This window comes from Colias eurytheme, chromosome 6 (assembly GCF_061535395.1).
Source record: "Colias eurytheme isolate Ceu_HAF_F1 chromosome 6, ilColEury1 Martin Lab GWU primary, whole genome shotgun sequence".
NCBI lineage: Eukaryota > Metazoa > Arthropoda > Insecta > Lepidoptera > Pieridae > Colias > Colias eurytheme.
In genome coordinates this window covers 9,558,533-9,576,508 of record NC_142985.1, presented here as the reverse complement: position 1 = coordinate 9,576,508, position 17,976 = coordinate 9,558,533, and the positions used below count along the sequence as shown (strand labels likewise).

The 17,976-nt window shown below is 33.4% G+C and overlaps 1 protein-coding gene across 1 annotated transcript in view; it reads right to left on the bottom strand.

Moving 5' to 3' along the window:
- The window catches only part of stol (voltage-dependent calcium channel subunit stolid), a 58,543-nt gene that overhangs the window by 38,898 nt on the left and 1,669 nt on the right, over window positions 1–17,976 (bottom strand). The window contains exons 2-3 of the mRNA XM_090103041.1: window positions 10,673–10,754; window positions 4,260–4,370 (exon numbers count right to left, since the gene is read on the bottom strand). Of these exons, the coding sequence (XP_089959167.1) occupies window positions 4,260–4,370; window positions 10,673–10,754 (193 nt within the window). The remainder of the gene's footprint in view (window positions 1–4,259; window positions 4,371–10,672; window positions 10,755–17,976) is intronic.

Below are 17,976 nucleotides of genomic sequence, written 5' to 3'. Positions count from 1 at the left end.
ATATAGGATATCACATGTTATCCAGGCGAGGTTATTTTATAGGCGGCTCGATATTTATACATGTATGTTTTTTATTCACAGCTATGTTTCATACCAGTGCTTTCAAATTCAACTATGTTATGTGGATTTACATACAACAATAGGTACAATCAATTTCCATATATTCAAATGCAATTTGCAATGCATTGTGTTGTTATTTGAATTACTAGACTTTACAGCTTTATTAGTAAGCATAAAAACGCAACTGTGCAGAAAAGAAATGTAGGTGTAATATGGGCCATTAGTAGGTGAAAACGGCAAAATGGACTGTTATCTATGAGCTATAATTGAAAATATTGAAGTTTTTTCGCACTGAAATTTCTAATATGTATTACAGAACGTATGTGTGATGGGATGGCTGTACAATGACTGTTTCCAAAACACGATTGGAAAAATTTTGCTCTATAAAAAAATCCTGAAGTTACCTCTAAAATATATAAACGCTCATTACAACCGTATTTAATGATAGCAATTCGTATAAAATCACAAATACATAAGAATTTGTGATTTTGACCTTCTCGATTTCGTGACTGTTTTAGATTTAGAAAATACTAAATATTTTCCTTCATTTTTGATAAAAATGTGAATGGCGCTTACGATTTTTAGTTTCGAGCACGTTGATTCCATACTAAACGCGGACCCCTCACCCCTTACCTAAGGCGCGAATAGCTGAATTTTTGCTGACCGCCTAACCCCTCTTGAGGAGAAAATCCTATTACCCTATATTTTATCCAGTACAAAAATGTAGCAATGCTACTCTAACTTTAATTAAAGACAAATATAAATACAAGAGCTGTAATAAGAGCAACACTGAAACCTTTCTCATTAAAAATGATTTCTGAGTGAAACCGTGAAGTTATGACGTCTGCTCCTTTATGAAAAGATTTCTTTAAATTTTGAAGCCTTTGTAGCTTTACAATTTTTCGAGTTTAAAAAGACATTTTGTAATTAACATCAAATTAATGAATATACCTTAACCACGTCACCGTGTGTAAATCAAAATACGACGTCAAATAGTACGATTGAATATATTATGACAAACGTATTAATTAATTAACACTGTGAAGGAAAAATTCATTATCCTAAAATGTAGATATCAATATTATCAATTTTAATTTGTCAAGCGCTGGCTGACATTTTTGTCTCGTTAAACGAAGCTTTGTTTGGAAAAACGGGCCAGAGGTGATAGGTCGGGTTCCATCCTGTTTACATTAAAGCTAGCTTTTATAATGTTATGATTTATTGCTTATTCGCCTTCAGTAGCTTTGTAATTTAACCAAATTTCGTTACCGTTTCATCACTTAGAAAGGAATTTTAACCACGCCCAAACACGTGAGCCTTTGATACGAATTCTCTTTGCATGAACTTAAATTATAACTTTACGGAGGTGAGCTTTTAATGAGATATTTTTGAAAATAGTTTTTGGTAGACGTTATTTTAAGCCTTGGAAATGTAGCTCATGATATGTTAAAAATGTACGTGTATATTAATTGAAACGAAAGAACGGAAAATCGCCGTGGGATAAACCCCTTGAAATTTTTAGAATAATTTAATTTTTAGAATATTTTTAATCATGGCAGATTTTATAATGACAGAATTGAAATAATGATGAACTTTAGCATTTGGTTTACAATAAAACAAATAGATATCAATTGTGAATTTTTATTTAATTTAAACGCACAACGTTATGTGGATAACAATCGCGTCGTTGCGTAATGCAAATAGATTATAATATTGCTGAAATATAGGTAAAATGCTACACTAAAGCTAAGCATTGAAGCTTAGTCGCATTCTTGACTAAAGCATGTCGGTGTATGAGGGGAAATATGCATACTTCTCGTGAACAATTCCTAACTACTTCCACCTTCCTACAAGCGCGGTGTTAGCTCCATATTTATTCAGGTTCTCTTTACAAACAAGTAAATAATATAAGCGATCTTCTTAATTAATATACGAAGAATATATTATGATCCAATATAATAAATTTATTTTTTTATATTCCGCCAGTCTAAATTGTCAACAATATATAAATAATATACAAAGTATAGGTTGCTTAGATCTATTCAATATAAATGTTTTGTACAAGTAAAAAAGCAGAATTGAAGTACGCTGATGGAATTGTGTACCAGGGACATTCCAATCTCTTCGGTTAATTGAATCCTGTAGGCCTTCATTACATCGAGGGCTTAGAAACGGCAAAAAGAACTTTTACAGAAAAGCGGAATGGAGAAGTTGTAACAAAAACTTGAACGACATTCAGAAGGTGACCCGCGTCAAATTATGTTGCCATGCGTCCACGCTCATATGAGGCTTTTCACTTGTGTTACGATATTTACGATTCCTTTTCTATAAAATAATTTTGTAAATATCATTCAATTTTATCGATAAATAATCTTTGTATATTGTATAGATTCTGTATCATTGCGTAGTTTGAGCATAGGTATAGATAGGTAGGTACTATCACAGACTAATAATAATATACTACGACAAGTACTATTGATACTTTTTAATCCTTTCAATAATTTAGGCCATAGGGTAATTAAAAGCGAGAATCTTCAAATGAATTTAGCGAAATGTTCACATTTCAGCGTTGTAAGAAAACGGTGAAGTTTGCATCAAATTGAAAGTCAGTAACAACCGTAGTGCCACTGGGATTAGTTCGCGATTCAGAAGAATTCCAATAACAGAGACGAGAGACACGGTCGACTATCGGCCATCACTGAATATGTTAATGTAGAAAATTGTCCTCTCTGAATTGCTGATACTTTGACCTTACATTTTATCAGCTCTTAACTTTTCTTGAAACAAAAGCAATATTGAGCGCTCCGCCCGCTGTATGATAAATAGCTTGAGACACCGATTATTGCGTGGTGTTCATCATCATTGAAATGAAATAATTTGGGTTTCTACAATCCTTAGAATAAGAATCTACAAAAATTGAGACATTTTGAAGGAATACAAAAAAAATCGATCACAACGGTGGATTCGTATCCACGTTTTTCTAAAAGGTGATGAATGCTACAAAACGAAATATCAAAATCTACAACAATTGCTTAATTGTGGTTCAAGGTTTCCAGAATACAACTGTGTCTAAAATGCGCCTCTCTTGTACGTTAGAGTGCTGAAAAAACACACACATGCAAGTTGGTAATCCAAAACGTCCATCAATAGACGAGGGAATCACCCTCGACCGAAGCATTGAGTCATGCGTAATAATAAGGGCGGTTGTTTCCCCTAAAGCCTTCGAGCACGCGTACGCGGTACGACCCGAGTGTGGGCGCGTAGAAACTACGTTTACGCTATGAAAACAAACATCACGGTAGAGGGTATTAGCACGTATTAGTTATTATCAATAATTTTGGGAGATTATCTTTGAGGTGAAGGTGGATTATTGGACTGTGATATAGATAATTAGATAATTTTTGTAAAAATGTCCTGGAATTTTTATATAAGATTCAACTATTTGAACCTTATAGATTTTATAATATAACAAAGAATATGCTTACAATGAATTGAAGAGCTCTTGATACAATTTGAATTCACAATACTGAATACATTGTACAGCAGTAATACCAATCCTCTCAAAATATTAAATAACACTCGAAGATCAAGGTATAAAAGTGCTCTTGAGACTGAATTCCAACGGTACAAAAGGATGCACTTATACAAAATCGGATAATACTACGATGATATATTTGTTTTCCGTCCGCGAGGTAAGATAGTGAACTAAAAGCATCATTGTATTGTTGCGGATAACAATTCTCAGAGAGTGTAGCTGTTTTTCTTTTGAGCAAAGCGATTTGTTTCTTTCTTCAAAACAAAGGCTCCTTGCGAGTTGTATTTTTTCAAGCGAAACATGAGGAATGCGTTTTGCTTCAATAATAAAATGTTTGCTCGTAGTTTCCATCCGAACGACCAAGCTTTATTCTACATTGATTATTTTCATTATGTGCCTCACTTTGGTGATTATTATTTTTAATATTAAAAATATTAACTAAATACAAAGAATTTCTACTTTCGCGTAACAATTCGTCTTAATTTTTCAGGATACATACTACACATAGTCAATACAATATTAGATTTAAATATTAACTGTAAAAAATTAGTGTTAAAACTTTCGTACAACTCGTACTCGGCTACAACTCTTATAGCTTTAATAATAATTAACATAATATTGTAAAAGTTTAGAAATTGTATAAAAAAAGGATAATGTGACTTACCATAACGGCATTAATTTTGAAATCCATATGGTTCTTGACTTCGTTAGCAAGGTCTCGTACCAGAAGAAGGCCATCCTTCCGCACCACCTCGACGTTATATTCGTGATATTTCTGCGTAAAATTAAAAATGAATTAATAATAAGAAAGGTTATTGTTGTGTGATAAACCTGATGGATAAGGTAATTTATATATTTTACACATGCAGATTATAGCAATGACGATTCTCTATACAACGTTAGATCCTTTTAACGTTAATCTTTATAACTTCAGTCGTGCAAATTCTATAAAAATAATGATTTATTTCACAATTTAGGTAATATCAATAATATATAATAAATAATATATAATTATATAATTTTATACAATAATATATAATTTTTCGGGGGGCAACGTTACTCGCGTCCGTAGGCTTTAACTCTAGAGACCTGCCCCCCGGGTAGTGCCAAATGAGTAAGTAAACGAATTATTCTGGTGGGAGACAATTTGTCCCGGCTAGTCACCACCCATCTGTCAAAGCCATGCCGACAAACGCTCGTGGTGTTCCGGGATGATGGCAGATGAAGCCCATTTGAACGAGCAAAATAGGTATGAACAGTTGCTTTGTATTTGAGAACCGAATCTGATGCGTGGGTGTTATTGTCCTGAATTTCCTAGTCTTGGAGGGTAGCGGGATCCGAAGAAACGGTTCACCGCTGGCCGACCGCAGGTTGTAGGGGGCCCAAGTAACGAATTAGCCACTCGTGAAAGGCTGCCCCGCCGCCTGTGCATAATCCTGTATTGGCTCCAACGTGCCGATTGGCGATCGGATGGGAGGACCCGCTGGCGAAATACAGGGGGTTTCGGGCGTCCCCGCAGTCTCCAGGCTAGGATTATTTTTAGGCTTTGGCATGCAAGCGATAGGTGGTTTCATACGCATTGCCTCGTTCAACTTCAAAAAATATCCAATTTAGACTAACAATTTCCTAGAACTACCATTATTATCAAACGGCATACCTACTCTTTCTAATCAAAAATCTCTACCTAACATACAAATTATGCCTATCATCATTATACAGTATCCTGTAAAAGGTAAACTGAGAGACAATGCATAGGATATAAGTGGTATCTCAGTGTTAGCGTCTGTGTTAGTATTGTCAGTTGTTTACAACACAATGCAACGAGCCGCACTTTGTATGCATTGAATTTAAGCAAATTTTGTTAACATGCAAATTAGCTTTAAACTGCGATCTATTTATAAAACGATTATCATTTAAATTATAGCGAATAATTCCAAAATTGGCAGTTGCAAACTTTTAAATAAACATACTGAATGACTGCAGGGAATATTTTATAGTGTCACGAAGCTGATAAACATTTGGCGTGCAGTTAATTACGAATATGACAACAATCGTGTTGCATCGCATTCATGATTTTGCGCTACATTACGCGTTGAATTATTGGTCCCAAAATGGCGGCGAAGACCTGTCAAATTTAAAAATGGAACGAACACGTCCGGAATTTGGCGGATGCTCGCTGCCAAATTATTGTTATTCGGCGGAGGCGCTCGCTCCGCGCGCCGTTGTTATTGAATTTTGGATTGTACCCGATGTCGCCTTTGTTGTGCTATCAAATCTAATGAGGTATATTTCCACTTCTTCAGTAATACATTTAATTTTGTATCCTTGACGAATATTTATATCGTGTTTCCCAGTGGAAACTTTTTGCGGTAAGGGTTAATTACCTCGTGTTACCTGTAATAACGACACGTGTAGTTGAACATTTACATGCATCTATATAGATAATTTGGTTATTTTTGAGTAAATTCTAATTTAGTTTTTAATTTCGCTAGTAACCTAAATTCAAAGGAAACAAAAATATCGCTTAGCTGACAGCTTATCTATAAATATAATCAGTATTGTGCTAGCATTCATAATTGTTTAAGGGCCGATTTTTCAATCCTTGGTTAAAACTTATCCGTCCAATAAAGTATTAACTACACGATAATATTAAAATGTCACGTAAACTGTCAAATACGGGCAATTAGAATACGTTTTCAAAGTGGTAGTTTTATACATTATTCGACGAATAAGTTTTAACCGAGGATTGAAAAATCAGCCATTAATCTATTAACTGAACATCAAAATAAAGAGTCAAAATATCATATTTCAAGGGAGTTTTGCGGTTGATTTCATGGAATATTAAATAGTCGGTCGAGTACTGCAGCGAGCCTGGACCCCGGGGACACGTTGCCTAACAAGGAACCTAAATTCAATTAAGGCTGTTAATTTAATCCGCTTTGTACGTCAACACCATCCTTACGAGCCGTTGATTGAATTCTGTGTTTTCGCTTACTAGGAAGACAGTAAATTTTCTATGTATTGGTTGAAACAAATTATTTGTGTGGTGATTTAAAGTTGCTATTGTATCATTTACTTACATTTGTTAAGATTTTAAATTTAAAATGGAAAACATTAGTCCCGTGGGTTCGTACAAAAAAATTTCAAATGTGAAATATTCTGATTTCTTATTCTTAAAGAATCTTCTAAATCTTAAATATTCTAATTTCTTTATCTGTTTAGAGATAGGTAAGAGAGAACTAAGATGGAACTACGACGAACGAATCATACTCTGCGCATGGCCCTATTCGTATTTTTCCTTACCAAATATCGTTACACATTAAGTACGTAGGTGCAGGTAGTCTATAAGAAAGGTAGTCCTATTTGACAAACTAAGTACTCTAGCTTAAATTGCTCACTATTCAATATCATAATACATAGGAATCGATTTGGCTCGTACCTAAGTGAAACGGTGCGGGAAATAATAAAAGGTTAAATCGCTTTGTCACGAATCGTGGAGTAAACGTCCAGTGTTTCCTTACAGGAATTCCCACTTTGGCGGATCGTGCTGATCACGCCTTACCTTCCTTACCTGTGAGACATTCGTACCGACAGGGGAAAGCTAAGGATATCTAGGTCACACACATATTTTGTTACATTTCCCGGAAGAAGGATAAGTAAAAGACCATTTTGTGAAGAATTACTTAAGATGATTTCTTAAATTTATCGTAAAAGCTTACGTTCAATATTTTTGTTAATTTTTCTAGGCTAATGTCCCCAAACGGCGCATAGTAAAAATGTAATGATGATTGTTAAAAAAGAAGAGATATTAAATAAAATCAAATGAAAAATGATAATATTATAAGGGACTCAGCGCGAGTTTAACTCGTGAAAGTACTAAATCGGTATTTATCTTTTTTATTGCCAGTATCCATTGACCTATACGATTTCACATAAAGATATCGAAAATATCAAGGATACAGTATTTAACCTATTTATATGTATATGACCATAGCTATGTCACTTTAATTACATTAGGATTGCGGTTATCTAAGTGGGTTGGTTTGAGGTTTCTGTTCAACTATTGACATATCTGAGGAGTGCTCCTGTGGACTAATGGAATCTGTTTTCGATCTACAATATAAGTATAAAGTATACCTACGTATTGAGAGTCAACGGAATGTAGTAAATATTAAGTATTAAAGAATTTTAAATTTTAAAACAATATTATTCTATGTAGGCAACGGTTTTATTATTGGCCAATTTCAGGACCTCTTAGAAATTAATTTCAATCTTGTCAAATAAAAACAAGTTATAATGTATTGTGATTGTTCATGACGGTGCATTTAGATCAAACGAACATAGAGCTAGAGCTAGAACATTCTTTCGTGCTCTTTTAGTGTAAACGAAAACACGTATTCAGTGTTGTCATAGTATAAAGATACTATGGTGTTGTTGAGTATTAGAACATTGTATAGAATCTTTTAAAACGCATTAAAAACAAAACAATGCTCTACGCCTGTTTACACTAAAATAATTTGACATAGTGGGGTTAGAACGAGCATTCGCTCTTTTGATGTAAATTCACCGTCAGGAAAAGCGGGATAGAGTAAAACAATATTATTCCAAAGATTAAGAATATATTATATCTATTAACAGTTTTTTATGTTATAAAATATATGTCCTTCAGTTCTCTATATTTTAAAAGAAATTATTTAAATAAAGTTTTATTATCAATCTTATATTATATTATCTCGCATACTTATTTATTATTACTAGATATATTACATTAGATGTAATAGTACATTAGTCACAAAATTAAAAAAAGTCTGGCCTTAATGTTACGTGGTCTTTTTTAATTCCGTTTTCCAAATATGTGTGTATTCGTAAAGGAATGCTCATTACGAGCGATAAGCGTTTGATCGCATCACCTGCCGCAATCCTTTCACCAACTATTCGCCTCGCCCATCTACATCTAAACTTCTGCATTCTTCTACAAACTACCCGCGTGAATTTAACGATTCAATTACTATTTCGTTGTTGTTTTGTTTACGTATGTTTTATCTGAAATTTATATGACGGTTGTGAAAATATAAATTAAAATAGCCTTTTTATAAATTTAAGTAAAAAAAATAACGAAACCGAACCATTTTCAAAGAGGTTTGTCTGGAAATTAATCGAGGGTTCATTATTGAAGTAAAGTTTTGTAAAAAAATAAACTGAACCTATTTTTTTTATCCAGCCAGGTAACATTTAAAAAAGAACAAACAGATATTGAATATGCATTTAAGTGAAAAACTATTCTGGGAAATCTATCTTGGCCTTTGAAATCTTAATATGGCTTCCCCAAAGTAATAAGTTTAGTTAAAAGGCTTCCGAAAGCATCGCTAATTCAATTATCACTGTGCCATATTATTACTTAATTCTGTTCACCTGTAATGTGCTATTGTGTGACGCCGTATCGGAAACGGCCGTGACGTCGTGCGGATGGAGTTTAACCTAATTTTCCTCTCCTCCATTCTATTATCAAGGCTATACATTCAGTTAAGGTTAGTTCAGGTATCTCTGCGAAAGTAGAGCGAGGTAGATAGCTGATAGGAAAAACCAATGGCTAGTGACTCATAGTAAAAGACTCGGCACGAAACCTGCGATTAACCCTCTATAAAAGTTTGCTTAAATTATTCATACATTATTGTTGTGGAAAAAGCGAAATGAAAAATGATACGACTTTCGAATGACTTCGTTCGAAAATTTTCCATCATTTCTGTTTCAAAAGATTTATTAACTGAATTTGATAAACTATTTGTAAGGATAATGTTACAAACAAAGCAAGCTTTGAAGACTGGTCGATTCGTAAACCTGAACTCATAATATTATGATAGAACGTTAATATAAAAGTTTTCTTTGACTACTTTTATTAGTTTCTCAACTAACCACACTACGATCGTGGGCGCATAATACACATATAATATAAGCTATACATATTAAATATACTTGTAGGTAGTTAGTTAGACTGTTAATCAAAAAATAACATTGAAACTAATAACTAAAGGTTTTATATAAAAAGATGTACAAACTGCAAAGAATGCTGCACTCTATTATAAGTTACGTTGTAATTTTTATTCTGCAGGTATTTTTTTATCAGCATTTTGTTTAGCGATGTTCATTGATTTTAGAGATTAAGAAAAAGCTAAGTAAAGATTTTGAAGTATGTTGTAAAGATGATATTAATAACATCTTTTCTACGAAGGAATGTATTTTAATTCCTTTTTTTTAATTCAAAATTTGTAGATGTTCCGAATGTCTTTCCCTGCGGTCAAAATTATATTGCTATCAATAGATTCTATCATGGCGCTGATGCAAGAAAATAACTCAACCTCAAATTACGTAGACAAGGCCTTTAAATGGGTAAGCAAGCTAATGGACTCAATGTTTGTACTAGGTACACACCTGGGGCCTTAGACAAAGTAACAATTAAAAAACGATAACGAAGTTAGAAAAGGCAAAAATGTATGGGATTGACATACGCCGCGTTAGATCACGTGGTCTATCTAATGTCAATCCCATCCATTTTTCCTTTTCTAACTTCGTTATCGTTTTTTAATTGTTACTTTGTCTACGGGCCCTGGTACGATATTGTATTACATGCTTTAGTTTTATCATTACAAAACCTCACAAAAGATTTGTAGGTATAAGGATTTTTATTGTCTAGATTTCATTTCGTTATTACTTATACATATAAATTATTTAGAATGCAAATTAATATTTAAATATCCAAGTTCACTTAATAACGCTCTAATTTCTTAAAAAATATGATTAGAGAAGTCTCGTTTGTCGGTCTTGGTTTCAGCACTCAGTAGTATTGCACTCGAGAGTTGCAAGTGCTATCCAGCGGTATCCGATCCGATGGGGTCCTCGTTCCCGGCGCCGAAACTGGGTCGCGACACCCCTCCCTCCAGGATGAACGAGGGGTGAGGCGGGCGCAAACTCGCACTGCGTTTTTGTAGCAACGCGTCCGACCGATCAGCCCACAGTTCCTCCACTCTAGTACCACTTTCAAAGTGAAAATGCACGCAAATATAAAAGGTCTCTACTTACGTTCTGTATCTGGTTCATTTTCGTGAAATGTCGCCCGAATTCCCACAAGTCGACGCCGAATTTTAACGCCCAATTCTTGACTCTGTAACAAAAAAGGTATAACATTTCACACGTGCGCCACCTTACATCTCACGCATCGTTTATCACGGTCTTTAATTAAGTATCTGACTAGATCTATGAGCTCTGCGTTCCATTCCACGAACGGTCGCTCAGAATGTAACTAGATGTTTTCTCAAAGAAACGCCTTTAAAGTAATGTAGTTTTTTATTTCGAGTTTTTATTGCAAGTTGAAGTTGAATAAGCTCGCTGGAATGAAGCACGTTTTTAATATAGATACATTACAGTCTGCTAGAAAGAACCATGTTTAGGTAATTCATATGGAAATGTTCCTTTTTGTTATATTAAGTTCATGTGTTGGAAAAAAATCATACATAGCTACCTGATTACGTTACACATTTGAAATAGAAAGGAAAAAGAGTTATTAAATGCTATCATGTAACTCGTAAGTAAGTGAGTAAATTGAATAGAAAGAGCAAATTCAAATAGTACATATGAAATATGGAAATTTTATGTGTAGCAAAAAGCAATAAAAATATAATAACAAATATTTGTCCTTGTTACAATGAAGTCATATTTGACTATTTGATATGCAAATTGTGTCGGGAAATCAGACATTGTCAAATAAACAACGATTTCCGTACACACTGTGAGAACACACCCTGTCGTAAAATTGTTTGCAAATATAACTGAATGATAAAATCTCAAGAAAGGGTACAAATATATGATTTTTAATGTACCTAACTGAACTGTGTTCAATCACAATTTTTTATATGAATTCTCTACCATTTTATGATTGAAATATGATCAGTCTATTACCAGCAACGGCACAGCAACTGCCAATAGATTTCATTTAAAAAATAAACTCATTTTGAACTTAAAATTATTACTGAAAGCAAAGAAGGAAATCGTATAATAATATCGATCGATGATCGCTACACATTAAAAGGCTCAGTAGTATGTGTTAAGTATATAGTCAATTCAAAGGTCTATTGCAACAAGGTTTTTTTGCAATGTAGAGTTATTATCCCAATAATGAAGTAAAACATATGTGTAGAATAAATGTTTCACATATTTTATCTTTCCTGATAGAAATTTGCGTATTATTTTATGTAAAATTGTAGGCGTGGTATTCATTAATAAATCCAAACATAAAATAGAGCTTATCGCACCGGTTCATTCTAAAAGCAACATTTGATTCAACAATCTATTAATAAATTCTATTTAAATTTCACAATACGTCGCGTGACCCCATTTAAAATACCGTAACTTAGACTCTTATTGACAAAGCTAACCTTTTCAAAATAGAAATTGCGATTTATTTTCGTATTAGTAACACGTATTGAAGCCAATTTATATTTTAATTTAATATCATCTAATGTGTGTCGTATACGTGAAATTTAAAGATGAAAGGCGATTGAATTGAGTGTACCTATATTTCACAAAAACAAGAAGCGAATTAATTGAATTAGCTAACCTTAATGGTTTAATATAATATTCAGTTCGTATCGTTTAATCAAAGTTATACAACAATATGCTCATTAGCAATCAGCGAAGGTTTCGTCGGTATTGTTCTCAAGTTACGCGGACAACCACAGAAGTTGGGTTTTTTTTAATGCCCACTGATAGGCAGTTTTCATAAGCCCACGAAATTCAAAAAGTGTTTTTATATAGGCATTAGATTATGAGTGTAGAGTTTATAATAAATACCTCATTATTAGTAATTATTACACGTAGGTATATGGGAGTGAGTATTTGAATAACTAACTACACAGAGAGCTTCATAAAATTACAACACTATTAATATATAGGTACTTAACAAAAATTTTTGTGCCTTGTAAGTTGTAACCATATTTGCAAAAAAAATTCTAGAGTTATTTCACAGAAACGTATTAATCGCAATTATATTTGCTACATTCAGACATTCTTAAATAATTCATCTGCATGTTTTACGTGAAGATACAAACCTTTTTATCAATCGTTTTACCGTTTAAGCGCACGACTCACAGAGAAACGTTAACTCAATAGTTTACCGAGCTCACGGCGCCATTGAAAAACAAAAGAAAGTTGGATTAAGTGTGCGGGTATCCGCTTAAAATATCTTGTTACTGTAATAGGTTTAACCCGGGCTCGCTGAAGGACCGACCCGATTTACCTCTCACCTGATTTTACGAGTGCCCATATTGTTCCTCTCAGTTTGCGATTGTGAGCTTGCAACATTGTGCATAATTTTCAAATGATATTTGCAATAAATGTAGGTTACTGGGATGTTGCGTGGCTAATGTAGAGGTTTGTTTACGGATTCGGGCGTGATAGTGTATGTGGCATTCTTTCACTTTTTAAGGGTGATTTGCAATTTTAAAATTGGTTCGTTACTTACTCTTTATATTTTAAGTACAAAGCCTACCAGCTATTTTTCTATAATTTAACAAGATTAAACGTACTTTAATAAATAATAATTACGTAAGCAGATTAGGAAAATTTAATTCTTGGAAAAAACGCTGAAAATTTCCCAAAAATATAATAACCCTATTCTAAGTACCCCAGCAATACAATATATTTCATTTAAGTGTTCATAAATTGTGCGCATATTTACAATTGCGTGAAGGATTAAATTAAAAATATAAGCTAACCTAGCAACCTCGGTGAAGTGAATTTGCATTAACCTCCGCTACTTATAAGCCGTGAGATGTAAACGATTGCTTCATTTAGATAACCGATGCTATCAGGTAATCGAGTCGATAGTCGTTGTTTTATTAATCAGCGTTCAGACGGGTGTCAGACGCGCGCCTTACGTAAGGCAGCGTCCGTAGTACGCCAGGGCCCCGCCCCGCGCCGCCCGCGCCCCGCACCTCTAGATCAATACCGGAGCCTTTGACATGTGCCCCGCGTGCCGCTCCGCAAATATTTACGTTGTGGAAACAGATCATAACTAGTTTCATTTGCTCGGGTACGCGCGGAAATAAAAATTTTAATTGTCCTTTTTATTTCTTTATTAGCCCTTTGGGTTAAGGGATTCTAGCTTATTGCTTTTTTTTTTCGAAAAGACATTGGACATTTTTATATGTAGTTAAGCTGCTTATGTTTTAAAAATAATGAATATTGTGCATTATTTCACGATAATAAAAGATTATAAAATCTAAATTTTCCATAAATTTTCCGTAAAACTTCGGCAATTCCAAGAAATTATAAAGTACCTGTAATCTTGAAAAATGATTATTTTTAAAAGCCTTTGACGGAATATAGGCACTCCGGCCGTAATTTTTTCCTTGCCGCCCCGGCTTCCGGCTCGGAAACCACCAATGATTCTCTGTTGTACTTTTGTGAAGGTATTTCTTGAGATTTGAATCGGCTCAAAAAATGAATAGTAAATATTCTATGGAAACAGAATTGATAATCTGAAACGGAAAACTTTGAAATTTTGAAGAATAACATGGAGGATAACAGATAAGACATATTTGACCCTTGAGTTTTGTAATTATGTTGTTAAATCATGTTGTATCTCAAAGTTAATTTTATTATACTTTTTTATCTGTTTATTAAATAACTTTTAACTTTTAAATGAACATTGTTTTGGAGATTTGATCATTATGATTAAACCCGAAATGTTCTTCAAGAATGTAAAATAAATAAAATAAACTTTAGAGTAATATTTAAAAGGATTTAAATTTAATAAAGCTACAAATTTATATTATTTACTACGGAAAATTTATAACGTTAAAATATAGATTAAAAAGTAGCTCTACGTAGCTACGAGTGCCGTAGCGCTACGCCGAGCGGCGCTCAAGCTCACCAAGCGAGTGTTTGGAATTAATTTTGATTTAGTCATAAAAGTGTTTCTTGGAAAATAAACTATGAATATATTGCCTGCATATTACCATCTATATAATATTATAACTACTTTATAGGTTAGTATAGTTTCGTAATTAAAAGGTTATCCTTTAACTATTTCTTGCACCTTTTTTTTTATAGTGGGGAAATCTTCCAAAGATACCCACGGCCCCCGGAGAAGGAGCCGTGGGTTATATCGGATTCTTACCGACTAAAACCCCACTTTGTTCCGTCGAGCCGCTTTAATGATGGGGCCGCGGGTATTTGTTAGAATTCTTCCGCGACAACTATTTCTTGCACCTGGATATACTTATTATACTTTAAACACAAACAATTTCAAAATGAATATGTTCTGTAATAAACAAATAATCCAATCATATTTAAAAATAACTACAACATCAATTCAACCCTATCAACTCCTGATAAAATTCATCCATTGTAAAACATAATTACATACTATTGTAGTGTATTCAGGGATGATATCAAGATAAAAAAATAGGAATATATTCGTTCAGCCCACGACTCACAATGCAGTACGATTCAGCAATATGAGCCTCCGGTCGTCGACTGACGCCTACGCTTCTAGTAAATTGTACTACATTACTCCCCTCGCCTTTCTTCACTGTGTACGGATAATTTTATATCATTTAATTAATGAAGCACGCCTACAAATTGTGCGGTTTTGCAAGACTGAACATATTTATCTTGTTTCACTTGACGTGATTGAAATATTTGTACAAAATATGATGAAATAAAATATGTTATATGTTGCGGATTTAGCACGAACAAGCTGGTCATGGTTATGATAATATGTAGATAAACCTTTAGAATAAGATATTAGCTCAAGAAAATAACAAGTAAAATAAAAAATAAAACAGCCATGATACATGTTTTTTATAGAAAACCGTAAAACAAATTGTGAGATCAATTTCCATCACTTATTGATATTAAATGAGTAAAAAGCAATAATTAAGGACTTACAATATGCAAACAATATGTATCATGAATCAGAATACCAATTTACCAAGGGTTAATACGAGCTTTGTAAAAATGAGGAGAAATATTTTGCATAAATGATTTCCCATTTAAATAATGAAAGTGTTGTATGGTTTATACCTGGGTTTACCGCAACTTCATAGCCGATAAAACTACAAATAAAATAATAGTATATTATACAATTTTAAGGAATATATGTAAACTTTCATACTGCAATCATTTATCTTATATATAATAAAACCGGCCAAGTGCGAGTCGGGCTCGCGCACAAAGGGTTCCGTAGCAGCAAATATAATAAATTACAGTTAAATCAACCTATCTCAAAAACTATAAGAGATACTTTGATCAAACCAAAAATCGTTGAAAGAGTTAATTAGCATGCATCACCTCTATTTTTTTTAGAATTTTATACCCCGTAGTTATAAAAATAGAGGGGGGGGGACATACTTTTTACGACTTTGAGAGCTGATATCTCAAAAACCGTTCACTTTAAGAAAAATGTTTTTTAGAAAACTTTATATCATTTTAAAAGACCTTTCCATTGATACCCCACACGGGTATGTACATCGAAAAAAAAAATTTCATCCCTCAGTTACATGTATGGGGGGCCCCACCCCCAATTCTTTTTTTTACTATTTAGTGTCATATTTTTGTAGCGGTTCATACAACACATATTCCCATCAAATTTCATCACTGTAGTACTTATAGTTTCCGAGTAAATCGGCTGTGACAGACGGACAGACGGACAGACGGACAGACGGACATGACGAAACTATAAGGGTTCCGTTTTTGCCATTTTGGCTACGGAACCCTAAAAATGAATCGCAAAATGTGTTGGTAAGCGCATAACTCGAGAACGGCTGAACCGATTTCGATAATTCTTTTTTTATTATATTCCTTGAAGTACGAGGATGGTTCTTACGTAGAGAAAACGTAAACATGTACCACGGGCGAAGCCGGGGCGGACCGCTAGTTCTAAATATAATTGATATTAAATGCTTAACGTGATCACCTATCTATTGAAAAATAATGATTACGATATCCTCAAATTATCACGCAATGAATAAATAATTAAATAAAGCAATCATGGTTCAGAAGAGCCATTTAACTTACAGCATTTTATTGCCTAATCAAGCTATATTTAGTTAACTGTGGGCTGTTTAATTTTATCGCGCCTGAAAGGTTTAGGTGGGTGTGTGGCAGACTCTGATATTTGCCGCTGATAAAGGCAGAGGTCAAAGCTTCATAAATTGAAAGTAATTTTAGATCATGATTTATCGTAATCTGTAGTTTAACATTAAATACTTAGTTTAATTGTTTATTAAACTTCTTACTGTGCCGTGAAGTCAATCATAATTTGAAGAATTTTTATTTCTAAATAGTGTATATAGGTGTAGTGTTATTTATAAATTATTTTATATATAAGTAAACTTATTGAATTCTATATAATATCATCCAATAGCATCCAATCATTTTATAAAAACACATAAAAGACAAAATCATGAGCTTCAAAATAATATAATGCAGACGTCCAGTCATCCAAAGCATGCCAGACCATCGAAAGGTCGTTTATCAAAAATTGATCCATCTCAGAACTTCAAGCTGTCTCTTGAGAAAGTTTTTCGTTCAGCAAACGGGGGACAGACAACGCCACGCCATTATAGATTCGATTTTGAATTATCGATTCAATACAGAGATGTAACAGCAATTGAGTTGGATGAAAGAATAATGGGATTGCAAAAATGTGAATGTATTCTATTTATTTTAAGTAAAATTTTATACTGTTTTGTATGTTGGTTACCTACGCTTAATTGTAATGCTATATTCGGTGTTATGTATAATCGTGGGTCATGTGCGAAACATTATACGAAGCTGTTAATGAAAATTATTTTAATTTAGATATTTATTCGATATCTGTATAAGAAAAGTTTTCATGTAGAGTTGTGTTGCATTTTGGGATTAATTATTTTGTCTACTGAGTCACAAATTCATTCAGTTGTGATTTAACTAATGCTGCTTTAAATTTACTTATTAACAAATTTAGTCCATTACGGTGTTGCAACATTCAATAACAGAAGCCTAGCAATTTGGCGACTGACAGGATGTGTAATTGCCTGTCAGTGAGTGCTTAGTGAACTAGTCAGAATATCGTTCATAGTAAAATGGTTCATATTTCTTCGGAAATACAAATTAAGATGCAAGGTTTTTCTTCGTATGTCTTAATAAAAATTCGTCATTTTGTTAATTCCAATTGAATTGAAAATTCTACTATATTTCATACTAGATGCATACATGCGAACTATTTGAAATAAGCTACGAAAAAGCTGCTTATTTGTGGTTAAAGTTTCCTAAAGAGCTTTGCACGAGAAACGTGTTGGCTATTATCAAACTATCAAGTCAACGCTTAACCAGCCATGTCT